This window comes from Dunckerocampus dactyliophorus, chromosome 1 (genome assembly GCF_027744805.1).
Source record: "Dunckerocampus dactyliophorus isolate RoL2022-P2 chromosome 1, RoL_Ddac_1.1, whole genome shotgun sequence".
Classification (NCBI taxonomy): domain Eukaryota; kingdom Metazoa; phylum Chordata; class Actinopteri; order Syngnathiformes; family Syngnathidae; genus Dunckerocampus; species Dunckerocampus dactyliophorus.
Window position 1 is genome coordinate 1,081,127 of NC_072819.1, and position 18,386 is coordinate 1,099,512.

The window sequence follows — 18,386 nt, forward strand, 5'->3', positions numbered from 1 at the left end:
GGTCACCTGGTGAAACCAGTGTTGTGTGTCGTCCTTCTCATGCTGAGCAGAGCAAAACGAGGGTCGTCAAGGGTCCTCGCTGGCGGCTTTCTGCACATACCCACGTGTACACGTTTGTTCCTTCTTTTCATGAGAGTTATGCGTGTCGGCCATGATCAGAAATGTTTTCACAAGCCAGCTGTAGACGGAACTCTTGGTCTGAAAGGAGTAATGTTTTACCTCTGGACAAACAAGCCAAAAGATAGTTCACAAAGACAAATGCTGTCTCCTTGGCATCAGAGCACAATGGCTTAGGTGTTTCAAATATTGCCAAGAGCTGATGTGTGACAGACAAGACTCTCGGGTGCTTGACGCATCATCGTTCCATTACACACACACATACGCCACAGAACACGCATGCACGCACGCAGCGGCATGCAGCAGCTGAGACCCAGCTCGCGCACAAGGTAGACCAAGAGTGAGCAAGCCAGTAGGACAGGAGAGAGGATGAGCCAGTTTGCAGATCACGCCCCCAGGATCTGGAGCGTTCCCCTGTTGGAGCTACAGGCGGTGAGTGCCAATCGACGTGGTGCCCTCCATCCCGTCCGTGCGAGAGGTATCTGGGGCGGGAGGCAGACTGTGTGGAGCTAGCTGATAATGAGGCCACCCTCCAGTCAGCCCAAATTTACGACCTTCTGCAGAATGTTGGGCCAGTCAGGAATTGCTGCGGGTTAGTGATCCATGGTCGGGGGACAGTCACCTTTGGTGTGCCAAAGGTGATGTTATAGCAAATGTGCATGCAGTTTGTCATTTTTTAAGCTGAATTACCAGCTGTGTGCTGTTTATTTAACATACAGCACTTTACAGTACTTTGACCAGCGACTTTATCTCTCTGTTATTCTTTAATGACCGTGCACGCTACGTACCATATGTGCATACAAGCTGTGACGCCGCTTATTATATCCCAGATTTGGACTAGTTTTGCCTCTTGACATGGATTTAGGGGACCCGGATGCCATCTGTGCAGTTTGGACTGTGATTCAAATCAGGACAATTTGTTCCAATGTGGGCAAATCTCTCTGCCATCTAAACTGTCTTTTTTCCAGACATGACAGCACCTCATATCTCTGCATTTGTGGAGGAACTGTTTATTGGACATCTAGGAGAGCGGTTCTCACCTGGTTTGGCAGTGGCCATGCAAATTGCGGAAATGTCTGACATATCTTATATTTCAAGGGACTGTCTGCAATGGTTATGCGGGGGCCTCGGCATGCACCTCGTGTCTGTGTGGCATGAAAAATAGCAAGGTGCATTCACATTACTAGGATGGTATGGTTCGGTACATCCTGCACAGGACCATCCACCTTTTTCAATACATTGTGCACTGTGAGCCCTCCCGTGACTTCACGTCCCGTTTCCCGCACTGTACATATTTGAAATGATGGACAGTCTGATGCGGTGCACCTGTTTTTGAACACTTCACTTGCATAAACGGACAAAGATGAGTGCATAAAATGAAAGCAGCGTGTCGTTGTTCAGTAGATATAAGATGCATAGCACAACGATTAACGCTGCACTTCAGGTAGGGAGCTTGACTCAAAAGAAAATAATCCAAGATTCAAAGGTTTTATTGTCATGTGCATAGTAAAACAGCAGTTATACTATGCAATGAAATTCTTATTCTGTTCATTCTCCCAAGAAAAGAAAGAAAACACAAGAAAAAGAATAAGAAACATAAATACCAATAAATTAAGCAACAACAACAGAAGAGACATTAATACAAGTAAATAATACAAATAAATAAATAAATTAATTAATTAATAAATAAATAAATAAAAATGCTATGAGTGTGTGCGTGTGTTGCGTGCGGCGTGCGTGAGTGCTTCGTTGAGAAGCCTGATGGCCTGTGGGTAAAAGCTGTTTGCCAGCCTTGTGGTCCTGGACTTCAAACTCCTGTAGCGTCTGCCTGACGGTAGGAGTGTGAATAATGAGTGTTGTGGATGTGTGCTGTCCTTGATGAGGTTGTGTGTTCTTCGTAGGACTCTAGTTTTATAAATGTCTTGCAGTGAGGGGAGGGCTGCCCCAACAATGTTCTGTGAGGTCTTGATCACCCGCTGGAGTGCCTTCCTATCACGTGTTGTACAGTTACCGTACCAAACAGTGATGGAGGCGGTAAGGACACTTTCCATAGTGCATCTGTAGAAGCAACTCAGGATTGTGGTGGACATGCCAAATTTCCTCAGTCTTCTCAGGAAGTACAGTCTCCTTTGGGACTTCTTCAGAATTTGTTGGGTGTTGTGAGACCAGGTGAGGTCCTCGCTGATGTGTGTGCCAAGGAACTTGAAGGTTTTCACCCTCTCCACCTCAGTCTCATCAATAAACAGGGGTCTATGCGGCTCCTTTTCCCTTGTTCTTGGGTCAATGATCATCTCTTTAGTCTTATCTGTATTGAGAAGGAGATTGTTATCACGACACCAAGCTATGAGGTCCGCCACCTCTCTTCTGTATGATGTTTCAACACCACCAGTGATCAGGCCGATGACTGTAGTGTCATCCGCAAATTTAATGATGCTGGTGTTGTTCTGGGAGGCCACGCAATCGTAGGTGAAGAGCGTGTAGAGGAGCGGACTCAGCACACACCCCTGTGGGGTCCCAGTGCTCACAATTCTTGAGCTGGATGTGCGATTGTGGACTTTTACTGAATGGGGCCTGCCTGTTAGAAAGTTAAACACCCAGTTACAGAGGGAGGGTGACAGGCCAAGTGTGAGGAGCTTATCTGTGAGTTTGTAGGGGCTGACTGTATTAAAAGCAGAGCTATAGTCTATAAATCATCAATCTGTTCAAACTGTTACTGTTGCACTTGGGCCATTTTTAGCTCACAGCTTGTCTTTGTTCTTTGTCATGAGATACCGTACATTATTAGACATGACACTAATTTGCTTTGTCACCTTTAACACAAAGCTTATATAGCTTATAGAGCAAGATACTGACCTACGTTGGATTGGTTTTAGCATCTTGAATGTGCACATCAAAGTGGCCCCCCACATCCTTCAATTGTTCTCTATGCTATTATCAATACGGTCATCCTTCGGCACTTTGCGGTTTGAATTTCGATCACAGTTTTTCAAACTAAATTACGAATAAACTATCGCTGTTTTGTGGTTGACTGCGGTCAATTGTTAGCAACGAATTTGACTTAAACTTGGCCTAGATTAATAATTTTCGAGCATAAAAATGGCCAATGAAAGAAAATACAAATATTAGGCATTCACAAGACATATTCAAAGTTGTGAGATGTAGTATTCTACATTGGTCACTAGGTGTCAGTAATGTTACATTGCTGTCCAGGAAAAAACAGAATGGAACCTTTTCTTCATATTTCATGTATTTCAAGGTCGTGAACAGGTTTGCTATGCTCTAGCTATGAGAATATACCATTTTCTAAATAAAGAATTCTAAATTCACTTATCACATTGATTTACTGGAGAATTACCTGCCAACAGACTGCAATTTCATCTCCATGCTTCATTTGAAAAACTATTGAATAATAATAAAAAAAACAATAAAGAAAAAAATTAGGTCAAAAAAGTTGAAGACCAAAACCGCTGTCCAGGTACTAATGTAAGGACCGGAGCGTGGGTTACCCGTCCCGTTGCACCCATGGTATTTTTTTTGTTTTCGTATGCAGACACACCACAGATACCCCATCTATCTTTGGTCTAATTGCATTAACAGGAGCTGCATAGTGACTCATGGCTCATGAAGACGACAGACGGGAGACAAACTGCCAGAAATTGGCGATGCTTGCGATGCGTGATTGCATTTTTCCATCCTATTTCACCCTCTCGTGCACCTCCCCCCACCACTTCCCAGCTTGAACCTACTCACACATTCACACACTGACCCAGTAAGCCTGAAACACTTTCAGACAGCAACATGCATCACGAGCATTGGCACCGCCGCTCATGTCGTATTTCTCTCCAGCCTGGATCAAAATAAAGATTCGCCAGGGCCTCAAGAGCTGCTTGCCTCTTGCTTTTACGGGCAAGCCAATGAGAGCTTTATGTGCGCTGAGGGTGCAAGTGCTTGCAGATATTTATGTCCTTCAGGTGCTCTTTGGCTCTTTTCATCACTCTCAGCTTTCATATTGGAAGCTCTCCTTGCAAATAGAATGAAAGGATAAGAGAATGACTTTTGGCACCATCTGTCCCAAATAGAGTTGGGCATCGTTTCAATTTGAGCGATTCCGATTCCAATTCCGATTCCGATTGCAGGTTTCTAAAGATTCTCGATTCCGATTATTGTCACAGGTGGCGTCATAAAAGTATGCATGAGGGCACGAACCAACGCTCTGGGATGAAATGTCTGAATGTGTACGTGATTTATTTTCAATGATATGAACTTTTTATGAATGACTTTGCTATGAATTTCTCGCAGGACTATTTTTAACCAGTATAAAAATATCAAAGCATTGAACTTGAACATGTTTTTACATAGGAGTACACGTTCACAAATGATTTTTACTTTTGAAAACCGTATGAAAACACAATTACACACATTCTGTTGTTTATGTGTTGGAGAGTGTCTTATGATGCAGAACAGACAAAGTGTAAGTGTAATGTTGCTGAGTTCCGACTAACCTGCATGCAGACAGTTGATGGTTATGCTTTGATGTGGAATATATTGCTTTTTTACATTTTTTAACAAACTCTCTTCAACGTAATAGTAATTTATTGATGGTCCCTAGCAATTAGAGCGACACTTCCCGTGTGAGCTCCCCGCATCATTACAGAGCAGTCTGGCCACAGTGAGGGGCAACTACTGCTGTTGCTACGCAGCCGAATGTGAAATTAACAGCGACGGAGACATACATCCAACGTCCAACGTGAAAAGCAACTTCACCACAGTAAACAAACACGGTGAATGGAGGAACACTTAACACGAGGTCTGCTCGGTAGCGTTAACGTCAGGTCGTTTGTCTATAGAAAAGTCAGCCTTTCGTTAGCTGGATATGTGAGTTGGCCACCGTATTTGCACTATAAAGTATCATTTGTTTGCTTCTTCAATGTTGGCATAAGATGCACGTAATTTATTGTTTCACTTCCAGGACTGGTTGGAAGAAGTCCGGCATAGTGCGTCAAAGACAGGACACTCTGCTTCTTTTTCGTTGGTATTCACCGGCTTCTTCTTTGTTGGTGTAATGCCACCCTTTTTCAGCTGTGTCATTGTGCAGGTAGCGCGCATGCAGTGGCGGAGCTACGTGGTGGCCAGTGGCGGCCGTGGCCACCCTTGGTCACTCTTTGGCCACCCCACTGGGCATCTAGACATTTCAGTTATCATCTTATTGCCCCCCCTATGGGAGTAATGGTCTCACCTTGGCCACCCCGATGAAACATTTCTGGCTCTGTCACTGCTCGCATGGGAAGTGCTGCTCTAACCACTGGTTGTTTACTCTCGGGACCGTCAATAAATTACTATTGTCCAAAAAAGGGCGTGCAAAATACTTTTTTGCACGCCCTTTTTTTCCAATTTTATCTTTTATTGGACGGACTTTTATTGGATGTTTTATTGGATTAGGGACCTGACTCACAGACGTTTACAAAAGCCAAACAGTATTGTGATTCATGCTGTGTAACAAAAAAGTACCTTCACTTTGGTTGTGTTATTTTTAATGCTACGAAGAGCTATTTTCATAACCATATTCAATTCCACAAATTCATGTTTGTAACAAAAGCTTATTATTAAAACAAAAAACAAAACAAAAAATGGATTGCTACCGGATCGGATCGGCAAGACAAAAAAAAATCGGATCAGATCGTAAGCCAAAAAATGTGGACTGGGACATCAATCATTGAAACTTTACAAAATGAACGAGAATCGTAATGTTAGTCGCAGTTGGATGGCCAACCCTCGTCCTAAATACAAACCATGTTAACATTTACCTGAGAAATCAATACAAATCAGTTTTGACGATGAAGCGTGTCATAAATTCGACTTATTGTCAGGAATTTAAAGTGAGTTTGCGAAAGTAGACGCAGTGAATCACATAAAGTATCGCTGACACGGCATCGCAGAAGATAGAATCTTGTTTCTTTTTCTGGAGTATCTTGAGGATTATACTGCAATTTGCTGCCTCATATAACTTTATGCAAATAACCCCCCCAGCTGCAAGCTGCACCACCCTGCTGCTTCCCTGCATGTATACGTGCACGCACGCACACACGCACAGCCCCCCCCCCCCCCCCCCCCCCCCCCCCACACACACACACACACACACACACACACACACACACACACACGCACACACACGCCCTTGGGACAGTCATGGGAGGGCATGTGAAAAGAATCCCAAGATGATTAATTAACTCTGCCCCCGTTTTGATCGTGCCTTATTGGCTTTAAACATGCTGAGTTTCTGCTGTAGAGATTTGCATAGATTATCTCTCCACCCAGCACACACGCGCACACACTTCCAAAATATTGAGGTCATTGCTTGTTGCGAGTTGTGTCCATTTTGCAAGCGATTGTTTTGACGTCCATCTATCTGATTTTCGGCAGAGGAAGGACTGTATGTCCAGTGGCGACAACGTCAGCAAAAATGAATGCATGAGACACAGGCTGCACATGAGTGTCCCCTGGGGTTTGTGGCATCATCTGTGTTTGCACACTGTATGTATGCATGTGCGCGTCCCCTCCAGCTGTCCCTGATCGAGCATCCCCGGGGCTGGTGTACTTTTTCACTGATGACAGACAGCTTCAAAGGGCCCGTCGCACAATACACTCTTGTGTGTCGCCTGTGCACGAGGGAGAGGGCCTGTCTTTCAGGATCACATTGGGAGGTATTGTGTGCAGGAAATCACCTGCCTGCTTGGCGGTGGGATGTGTCACACAGAGCACGTTGGCGTGTTCGTGTTTGAGCCTGTGCAGAGTTGGCCTGTGTTGTGCAGAGTAAGAAAATGGTTTAAATCCTGTCTGGCGTGTTTTAAAGCGCTGATTCTCATAGCCGCGGCCGCTCCCTTCATTTCTCACTGAGGTGCTTTTGTGGAGGTGGCATAAACGTGTGCCTCGTGACTGGTGTTCAGCTGCCATTCATGGCGTTACTATCCTACTTTTCCATCTTGCTGCAGGTAAGAAATCAAACTTGCCTCATTTTTCATAGTATTTTTACTTTTTTTGTGGACCTTGTTGCCACGTTAAACCAAACTGCAAGTAGTAAATGGAGGTAGATTCATGGTGGAGTTGCTTGACGGAGCACTTTGGGATGGTATGGGATGGTATGCTTTATTTGCTTGGTAACATTTTACAATAAGGTACAGAAAGTAACAGTAGTTAATGAGGAACAAAGCTACCTAACCCTAATCCTTCATTTAGCCAAGAATATGTACAATTTGCTCTTATATGCTAATGTTTTGACTAATTATAGGCCGTATTCAACCACCAAACATTTTTTAACACTTATCCATTCAAAAAACGCGATAGAGTGAGGGAGCGATGTTCGAACCGCTATGCAGTGAGGGACGACTGGACGTAACCTAGTCAGCCTTGCACAAGTCAACGTGTCAGAAAAGGAGAAGGAAGAAGCAGAGGTTATTTAATCATACTCCTTCTCAGCAGTCACTAGATCAATGCCACTGTTTCCCAATTGACAAAGATCCATGAAAGCGATTGATACAGTATCATCTGCATATAGTAACATTTGTCCACACGGGTCACTTCCAGAGGACACGTCAACTGTGCGCCTCTCATGGCTCTGTAACTCATCTTTATGGTGATGCGCTCGTGGCGCTCAATGATCACCGCTCTCACTGGCCAGACATCAGAGCAGTGATTGGGATTTTATGAGGCAGTCTGGGCCCCAGGTGAACACTATGAATGGGGGGGATGATGCGTTTGGGACAGAGTGACGCTTGTGGGTTGAATATGTGGAGTCAGTGGTCAAGGGTTGTCTTTGTCTGCGGCTGCGGCGGTCACCGAGGGACCCGCGCAGCCAGCGGGCTATCGAGCTACGACCCAACATCCATCTGGTCCTACAGCTGGCGTTCCAGGCATCAGATCATCACAATCTCAGATGAATTCCTGTTATTTTGATGCAGGGAGTCTCTCTAAATCTCAAACATGTTTTACTACAGAGGTCTGGATGGTTGTTTTTTTGGGGGGGGGAGGATTAGTGAATTAATAAGCCCCTCGACCCAAACTACTACAAACAGTCCACGGCTGCCAGTTTGGACATCCTGGAAAGACTTACACTAGGCTTTCTTTACGATATGCTCCATGTATGTTTTACGGCTACGGACAGCCGGCGTGCAGGTTTCACCGCCTCCATAAATAATACACCCCATGCGGTCCGTGCAACTTGTGACCTACGAGGGAACAATGCAGAATGACCCAGTGTGCGGAGCATAATGCCACGGCAAATAGCTCATGCTGAAGGTAATGTTTTCAGGGGCAGAGGGGATCGGCTGGGCGAGCCATTGTACTACCTCAGAATGAAGCTGCTACCCCACTTCAGTCAGCCCACTGGCCAGCGCCGCTTGAGAAATGGCTTCCAGAGGCTTCAGAGAATGGGAGCGCAATCGTTAGAAAGAGCTGGGGCTGGGGGGTTGCCCCAGATAAAAAAGGGTTAGCTGAGTAAACATGTAGTAACGATAGAACAGGGCTGTTGTTGTAAAAGCAAATAGCTGGCCTAAGCAAAGGAAGTTCAGGTCCTTGCAACCACATTTTCCCACAGCAGTGGCGGAATCGCTGTCATGCAAAAGTGACACTTTGAAAACAAACAGGTTGCTTTAAGCAAAATGGACTATTATTGTCATTAGGGATGCTCCTATCAGGGCTTTATCCGATACCGATCACACGGATGAATTCTACGTTTTTAAATTGATTTATAATGAGTGCTATTGGCCACGGGTGCCGTGTAAAGGGGAAAGTTCAGGACAATTCCAAGGTCCTTTGACAGCCAGGGGACCCAAAAAATAGCTAATTCCTAATAAAATGAGTCATTAATTAAATAAAGTGTTTTTTTCCATGGGAGTCAGAATTCCTGGCTGCACCCCTGCTACTGGCTATATGACACATAAAAATCACCTTCATTTAGACTAAAACATATTCCACCTGCTTGTTGAAGAGAGCATGAAACTTCCAGAGGATGACGCGTCTTCTTTAAGGAGACTTTGGATGTGAGAGCACATTGATGGAACTTCCAGGTACGTGAAAGAGCACTCGGCGAACTCGCTGTCTTTCACTGCTCGTCTGATGAATTCAATGACTGTATTTTTGGGGTTATTGGCTCGGCCTTCTAACTGTCACGCGCGGCAGTGTTAGCCACATGGCTACGTTAGCTCCTTTTGCATGATGGTCACTCGCCATACTCTCGTCAATTGTTGGGTCTTCAAATGCCAGATGAAAGCTTTTTAAAGGTGCTAGCCCTGCAAGATTAGTTAAGTCCCACACGGCAGACATGATTGGTGTTTGTGGGAGGACGCTGCCAAAGATGATAGTTAGGTTAGGAGAGGTGATGGTTTTTTGTGATCGGCGTTGAGAAGCATTTATCGGCATTTGCCGATCTCGTGGTTTTCCACGGAAATCGTCCGATACTGATCGACAGGAGCACCCCTAATAGTGATGGATGTTTATCCATTAACCAGACTGATTGTTGAAGCTCCTATGAAATGTGCTTCACTGCCAAGCTGAAGGAAAGTACTGATGTCACTCCGTCTGACAAGCTTAATGAGAACCAGCGCTGATGTCAAATTCCTCGCCAGCGCGCATCTGGAAGAAATAAAAAGCGTGTAGCTGCTAAAAATAAGACTGCACTTGAGAAGATAACAAGGATTTAGTGCCATTAACTGTGTAAATACAGCATGCTTCTGGCTCTGGACGCACGCTGGAATTTGAAGCCTGCGCTGACGGCCCATTTAAGTATTTCACCCCGCTGACTTCGTGGAACCTTCTTTGTGCAAAGATGGATGGACTCGACATGCACGTGAGGGTGGAGAACGCAGCTCAGGTCAAAAAGAACATTGCTGACCTGGCACCAAAGAAAGAAAACCAAAACATGTATTATTCAACATGGACGCTTCACTGAGGACATTATTTACAGTTAGGCCTGGGGGGTGGGGATATGGGCGGAATGAGCACTGGTTGTCTTCTGGGTGTCTCCATCCAAGTTCATACCTTTTGGCCCAGCCTGTTGTGCACTCTTGGGGGCTGAAGCCTCCCCCTCAGCCTGCAGCAAAAAGATGAGAAATAATTCATGACCCTGGGATTACAGTAATCATAGCGCTCAATCCCGGTGTTGGGGTGAGAGGTCGCCATAACCCATCTCTTTCTCACTATTATTCGTATGTTCGACTCTCCTTCTGATGAATGGAAGGACAGTCAGAGTTGCGGTGTCTCCAGCTTCCACAACCGAGACAAGAAGCATGATGAGACGAGTGGCACAGGTGTGTGCAAACATTACACATCCTCCTCTCACATTTCCCTTCTTCAGAACTGGGGGAAGAAGGAGCTGACATGAATGTTCTGCAGCAGCCTCAACATCTGCCCAACACCTGGGTCGACCCGTTTGGCGCTGACAGGGACTGACAATAAATCAGCCCGACACTCAAAGAGATGCTGGTTACAATCAGTCTGTGTTGGGAATCGCCCGCAAAGAAGAAACTTGGAGTCACGATGGTCGCTGCTACTGGTTGTCACCTTGACATATCAACACCCAGCCATCCATTCTTACCCTGCTCAGGGTCGCGAGGGACTGCCTGGCTTGGCTAACTTCAGGGACTGGTTGTCGGTCAATCATCGGGAACAGAGACAAACGTTCACATTCATGAGACGTCAACTCATGCTGTCACAGAAGTTACCCCAGTGAGCCACTCCACCCAATCAGGATGCTTCATGTACTGAAAAACCAAGACTCGTGGTGTTCAATATGTTCGTTTTAGTCACGACCCAAATCTTGCGGCCATCGGTGATTGGGACCATTGAGAGACTCCGGTACAGTGCAGACGTCGCACCAGTCCGTCTCGTCTCCATCTCTATGGTTCCCCATTTCTGGGCGAAGTGCAGCACCTCGTGTGAATATCTTAACAATATTTCCCATAAAGTAATTTTCAAAGTAAAAGTAAGTCATCTGAATTGAAATCCACTTTATAAGACATAACATTACTTGTGTAGTCTTTACTTTGGAGTTTAACGTAGCAGTATTTTAGACACTCCAGGAGCAGTCAGCGATTTTGTTCGAAGGCTTTGAAGAGCACCATAACCGCAAGAGCCAGAGCAGACGCCATTTAAACACACATTTAAAAAAGTTAGCGACCACACGCATGAACTGTGGAAATCTACACTATGTTATTCATTTTAAGCTTCTACCAAACATCCTAAACATCCTTTTCCTTGTCGAGAAACTCACACAACTAAACCAGCTAAAATGAACAAACTGATCGCTGGTGTTCCAGGGGCACAACGCCAACGAGAAGGGTGAAAACACAGAGACAATGAACTGCGGCAGTAATCCAACTTTCTTTTTGTTTTAAAGGGATAGTTGGGATTTTTTGACATGAAGTTGGATGACACCCCCATCAGCAGTGTCTTACTTACCCCCCACTTGGTCCTGTGAGTCCAGTTCTGGTCCAATTTCCGTGACAAGGAACGTAGTTCTTCGTAGTTGCTGGGGCCATTTAAGTAAAGAGTTTGGCTTCTCAAAACAATATGTGTTCAAAAAAGTAATTGGTTTGCATCATAAAAATGCCTCATCGAAAAAATCAGACCTCGCAAATCGCTCTGCGTTATATTTGTCTCCCGCCGTATTCCTGTCACCTCTCCATTCTTGTGTATGTCATGAAGACACTTTCATTGTTATGAGGCAAATGTATTAGGGGACCGAGTGGGGGGGAAGTCACCGGCTATGTACCACAGTGCAGATGGGGATGTCGTACAACTTCATGTCCAAAAATCCCAACTCTGCCTTTAAACGAACGGACTCCAACCAGACATCTACCGTGTGGTGAGGTGTCGTTCCGTCAAGGGCTGAACAGAAGCTTGGAAAAGCAAACATCTGTTTAGCATCCCTCCAGCCTAACCCCCCCTTCCCTTCATTTCCATGACTGGAATGTTGAGACTGGGGTCCAGTTTGGTGTCAAGCGTCAAGCATCTGTCTCTCGTCTTTGCTCCTTAACCTGGTTTTGCTTTGCATTCGCAACCCCTCCCGACTCCTGGTTTCCTTTTCATTTCTTTCATCGACAACCCATACCCCCCACCCCACTGAATTTTCCCACTACAACTACACCTGGCAGAATATGAGCCCCCCGATGACCATAAACCCTGCGCTTGTCAAACTGTGGGCAATTCTACCCCCATCTTCCACAAAGAGGTTCCAGACGTAGAAAAACAGAAATATAGACAATAAATTTTAAGTTTATCTGTGGTGAAGTGTGCCAATGCTTCATAACGCTGCAGAGGTAATAACACAGGTGTTACCGACAGCTCTATTTAAGCTATTGCTTTGTTAACACCATTAGCAACACCTGCACTAGTCTCAATACACATCAGTCACATTTGAAAATAATGAACACTTTGTAGGTATGGGGATGCCCACACAAAAAGCTCCTTCCCATAACGATACCACAGGTTGGTACAGTTTGGACACTCCTCGGATCCTTTTCCACATTTCCTCTGTGAGGTTTGTGCCGCGAACAGCTTCGCCACTGTTCCCTGCTGGCATGAATAGGCGGCTCTGTGCGTCTCCGAGAGCTGGAGCACGACTCAAACACAAGAGGGGCTATTTTGAGCACCGGTTGTGGCTCATGTTTGGAAAGATAATCCGGGAGTGACTCTTGACTGTAGTGATGTGTTGATGTTTGGGGCTGGACCCAGCTGAAGGTCCTGCTAGAGCTGGGACATCAGATAGCCCAAACCTACTGGAGAGGATGAACAGGGTGGCTTTTGTGTCCCAGGTAATCCATATTGGCGAAGACCATTCCTTTCTGGTCAGACTGGCAGGTGAAGAACGTTCAAAGAAGTGGACTGTGAAATTGTTCTGTGAAAGTCTTGATCTCAGTCAGGCGACTGTGTGAAGCCCCTGACTGAACTTCAACCTTTGAACCTTCAACCTTCAATGCATAAACAAAGTAAGAAAGAATTTGTTTTACAAACTCCTTGCACAGCGTAACGATTCAACTACACTCAACAAAAATATAAACACAAGACTTTTGTTTTTGCTCCCATTTCTCATGAACTGAACTTTGTTTTTGGAATGTGGGAGGAAACCCGAGTACCTGGAGAAAGGCCACACACGCATGAGGAGAACATGCAAACTCCACACAGAGATGCCCAAGCAGAGATTCGAACTCAGGTCTTCCCCATCTCCTGATTGTGGGCCAACATGCTAAGCACTAGGCCACCGTGCGGCCTTCCTAGATGCACAAAAGGCTGACCTCTCTCAAACAAATCTGCCTAAATGTCTTTTAGTGAGCCAAGATAACCCGTCCACCTCACAGGTGTGGCATATTAAGATGCCATAAGAAAAGGCCCCTCCTAAATGTGCAATTCTACTTTTTGCCTCACTCAGTGCGCTCATTTGTTTTTCATACAGTTCATCAGATGAGTTGATCTACAATGGCTATGTGAAGTTGCTGGATATTGGCAGGAATTGGAACACGTTGTCACATTCGTCAATCCAGAGCAACCCAAGCATGCTCAGTGGGTGACATGGTGGGGAGTATGGTTGGCTATAATGCCAAATTCTCTGAAGTGCCTTTGGAAGAGGCTTATGGTAGAGAAATGACCATTTCATTCACGGGCAACGGTTCTGGTGGACATTCCTGCAGCCAGCATGCCAACAGCACACTCCCGCAACACTTGCAACATTTTTGACATGTGTGCCGTGCGCTAAAACGCTACATGTTGGAGTGATAGTGGCCAGCTTAAAAAATATCCACATGTAAGCAAATGTCATGTGTCATGATGCGTAGCGGCTGTCGAGTGCTTGACCCCCAGTATGCAGAGATGAGGCGATGGTGTGCAAAATAAAAAGTCTTTAATCGTTCAGATACTCAAAAAACATAGGAACAAATAGCGACAGAGTGGAAAGCTCTGTGAAAGACTGACAGGTACATCCAAGGCACAGGTATATAGGCAATCTAAGTTATAGCACCGGTAGCGACACAGTGAACAACAGGTACGAACGTAACAACCTCAATGAGCCAGCGCAGTACGTCTGACGACGCTGGCCTTTTAACTGCCACTGATTGGCAACAGCTGCGCGGGCACCAGGTGTGAAGCAGCTGCCTCTTCCACCGAGCAGGAAGCACAGCTCGCCAAAATAAGAGCGCAGGACAGGAAGCACTCGCTCTTGGATGTGACTGATAAGAAGAGGATCAAAATTAGTCATTTAGTCATTAGTTTGTCAGGTTACCTTGATATGATCACACTGATTACCTTTTTCTTTTTGTTGGTGTGGGATGTTCTGGTTTCTTTATTTGTTTACATAGCCATCATTCTGCATAAAATAGATGCGAATAAGTCTGTTGGGTGCGTTTTTGTCCTTTTCACAGCAGTCACTGTGAAATCGTATAGGACCAGTACAGTCAGATGATGAACAAATTGTGAAAATGGACTTCCACAACACTTGAAGGCAATGCCCATCATCAGCCACAAAGTAGATGCAATGACACCCTTTTTCCATGTTGTTACCATATTTGACGGAGGCTACGTTGCTGATTTTCTTGCTCATTTGTGACCTGTGTCTGATTTTTCCATGTCAGTGTGAACAACACAGGCCCTAGATATACAGTAAATAGGATGTGTATGCGACGCTACTGCAGTCTGAACGGTCAGGTCGCATATGTGCAACCTATATGTCAAGGAAAGGTGTGTTGTGCCGTGCTTACCGGGAGTTGGATAAAGGCACCCAACGATGTAGGCAAAAGCTCTTCTTGTCCTCAAAATTGATTTTTGAAGAGTGTCAGTGAAGCGGGTCATATATGTCCCAGCGACATGTGTGGGTGGATGACTCTGACATCGCTCCTCGGAATAGACGTCACACAAAGTTCTCCACATAGACACAATTCTTACCCTCTTTGTTCTTAATCTGCTATGTAGGATCATCTGGTTAAGGAAATATTGACTCCCGTTGCAAAAAATCCTTGAAATTGCCACAAACGCGTCTAGGACAGCACACACACTGCAGCAACCTTAACTTCCCGAAACACACGGCAATGCGTGTGACGTTGTGCTTTTGGGCATGCTCGTCACTTCCCGGACGCTTTGCGTTCACATTGACAATTCGCATTTTTTGGTAATGTGAACTACCACAACAAACTAACTGCAAATGTGTGTTGTAAACATGCATTACCTTCACCGAGCATGTGACTGAAGAGGTGTAATGTTGCACCCACTTTGTTGGCCACTTGGTTAGTTAGTCATGGTCTCACAAGCTCTACGAGAGCTCATGCTGGCAGGACCAGTCCGAAAATTCTCAGCAAGCCGAGCTGGGCTGGAGTGAAAAGATGAGCTGAATGGTCGTGACCTTGTCTTTGGGGGGCTCTGCTGACCGCCATGAGTAGCCTTATCTGTAAATGCAGACTGGGCCGCTGATTTAAGCATGCAACAAAATAGAGGAGGCTTTGAGAAACGGTTAACCCCTGCTGCAACCAGGGAGCATTTTATCTAGCTTATGGTTTTATTTATTTTTCTCCACTCCGCTGCGGAGAAGTCCACATCAGAACCAGACGCTGCTGATCTTCAAGAATGTGTAAAAGGCTCACATGGATGAATAATGCATCTGGTGTTTATTACGAGAAAATCTCAGCTTTGAGAATTAAAAATGCAGCAACGCAGCAACGCATCAACGTTTTAAAGCGTTGGTTTATCATTTAGTGCACTTACAGCCAGCAACGACAGAGCTGAAGAAAAAAAGAAACTTGACACAGATAAAGTCCAGATAAAGTCTTAGCTGAGCAAGTCCAGATCCACGAGTAACTGGGCCCGGCGGGAATGGCGCAGCTTTCACTTGTCCCGTCTGAGAATACGACACATGGCATTACATACATGAGCAGTGCTTTAAATCTCACCTTCACGTGATGACAAGCACGCGGCATTCCTGACATTCTTGCACGTGTGCTGAGATGGATTGCGATGCCCTGTCAGTAGAAGAAGGCTGCACGATGACAACACAGACTCAGGCGGCTCTTCTAAGCGTTTGATGCCGCCTGTGAATATTTCTCCTCACGTGGGTCTTTCACAAAGAAGCATTTTGTCTTCAGGAGACAAAGGTTTGAGCCCAGACGGTTCTTTTGTCTGCTTCAGCGAACACCCATCTAGTTGGAGCATTTCTGCTGTTTTGTTTCCTGTTCATCGGTGCCGTATTTGTAACCGGGCTCAGCTGTAACTTACTTACGTAACGCCGGTAACAAGTAATTCATTGGACCATCGCATCAGAGATTTGGTGTGGCTCTATAGTACGTATGGAGCAGAAGAAGCAAAGAGAACTCAGGGACCAGCTGGTAGGAACAATTGTATCCGCCTGGCGTATGATATGAATCCATCCTACCTGATTTGTAGGGAGAGGCAACAGAAACAAAATGGCAATTCAGTTCAGGATCGATAATTTGGCCGGCTCGCCGCTCACACTGTCCTCTGAGGCCACTCGCTGTAGCCCAGCAGCAGAAAGTCCACTTCAGGCACTTGACAATCCCAGCGTTGACATAAAAATGGGATAACCAAACACCCAGCCAGAACGAAATGTTGGGTGTAACGTGACTAATGGACACCAGTACAATTTCCAGTCCAGTCTTCCTTGTGCTCGTTTCACCGCAAGACTGCACCCTCATTAAGAACTACGGTGTGGGCTTGAGATGGCGGGAACACCGTAACATCCAAAAAGGATCTTTAATGGCTTTTTGTTCAGTATCTGATAAGGATCAATTTCAAAATCATGGCTTGATTTAATCCCTCGTTTATCGCGGTTATTGGTTCCAGACCCATTGATCCATTTTCTATGTCGCTTATCCTCACTAGGGTCACGAGAATGCTGGAGCCTATCCCTGCTATCTTCAGGCAACCCTGGACTGGTCAGGGCACATATAGACAAACAAGCATTCACACTCCTACTTAAGGACTATTTAGAGTCGCCAATTAACCTAACATGATTGGTTTTGGAATGTGGGAGGAAACCAGAGTACCCCACAAAAACCCACACACGCACTAGGAGAACACGTAAACTCTACACAGAGATGCAGAGAACCCAGATCTTCCCATATCCAGATCTCCTGCCTGTGTGGCCAACATGCTAACCACTCGCCCTGGTTCCAGGATGTTAATAAATGGAATATTTTTGCGCACAAATCTTGTTTCTGACTTTGTAAATATGGGTTTTAACATTTATAGAGCCCCTGAATTCATGAAGTAACACCCCAACAGTCACTTTTACACTCCTTTGTTTACTTCACATTTCTCAGGCTACGCGGTCACTGCTGGTACATAACAGACGGCCGATACTAGCATAGCAACTAATTAGCCTGTCCAATGTAATTATTCGAAACTGAAAGGGATAGTTGGGATTTTTTGACATGAAGTTGTATGACATCCCCATCAGCAGTGTAGTACATCAACAGGGACTTACAACTTTTTTTCACTGGTTCAAAGCCATGGCATGTGGGCTGGGCCAGGAGCCCGTCTCCACGCAGTGTGAAAGGTCATGTAATCTAACGTCACATCTCATGACATTACTGATGCCTCGTGACCTCAATACTACTTAGAACTTGTCTGTCAATATTTTTGGACTAATAATAGGCCTAATCAACCACAAAACAACTTTTATTACTTCACTGTCATTTGAAAATAGGGATGACTGTAGATAGAAAACGTATCTCTGTAGAATGGAGTTTTAGGGTGGGGTAAGCAGCTATCTGGTGCTGTCCACCTACCCACATGTGGTATGGGCAGCATGTTCCTCTGGAATTGGATGGAACTCTCAGATGTGAGACTTAGTAGCGCTGATGGTCCTAGAAACAACAGCGTAGTACTCAGCTCTTTGGCTTCTGAACATCTGGTCCAGTTTGCTCGCAAGGCCACAGGTTATTAAAGCGCAAACAAATGCAGCGGCAGTTTCTTCACGACTGCTGGAAGCCCGGAGGGTGGGCCGAAGGAGGGTTAAAATCAGGCCACATAATTCTTTAGAATTATTGTTCAGTGCCCCACTGAAGGTTGCTCAGCCATGCAGATGTAGTGTTCCAGTCATGAATGAGGATCTGCAGCACCTAGACATGTACATGATGTATACAAAGTCATACATCAACGAACACATGAAAACTTATAGAAAGGGTGAAAAATAAATACATATGACTGAAAGAGAGGAAGGGTTGCGCCTTAATGAAAATGAATTGGAAAATGTGGCCCGCAGGTTGAGACCATCATGT

At 45.3% G+C, this 18,386-nt stretch overlaps 1 protein-coding gene across 6 annotated transcripts in view; it reads left to right on the forward strand.

Annotated features, from left to right (window-relative positions):
• Positions 1-457: 457 nt before the first annotated feature.
• The window catches only part of LOC129167830 (nck-associated protein 5-like), a 99,632-nt gene continuing 81,703 nt past the window's right edge, over positions 458-18,386 (forward strand). For 4 of the 6 annotated variants that reach the window (XR_008566849.1, XM_054769322.1, XM_054777531.1 and 1 more), the window contains exon 1: positions 458-549. Coding sequence is in view for 5 of the 6 variants with exons in the window: in XM_054769322.1 (XP_054625297.1) it covers positions 487-549 (63 nt within the window). In the remaining variant the exon portion in view is untranslated. Of the gene's footprint in view, positions 550-1,240; positions 1,562-6,445; positions 7,107-18,386 lie in introns of those variants that run through there. The other 2 variants (XM_054793194.1, XM_054785066.1) reach the window with 2 other exon arrangements.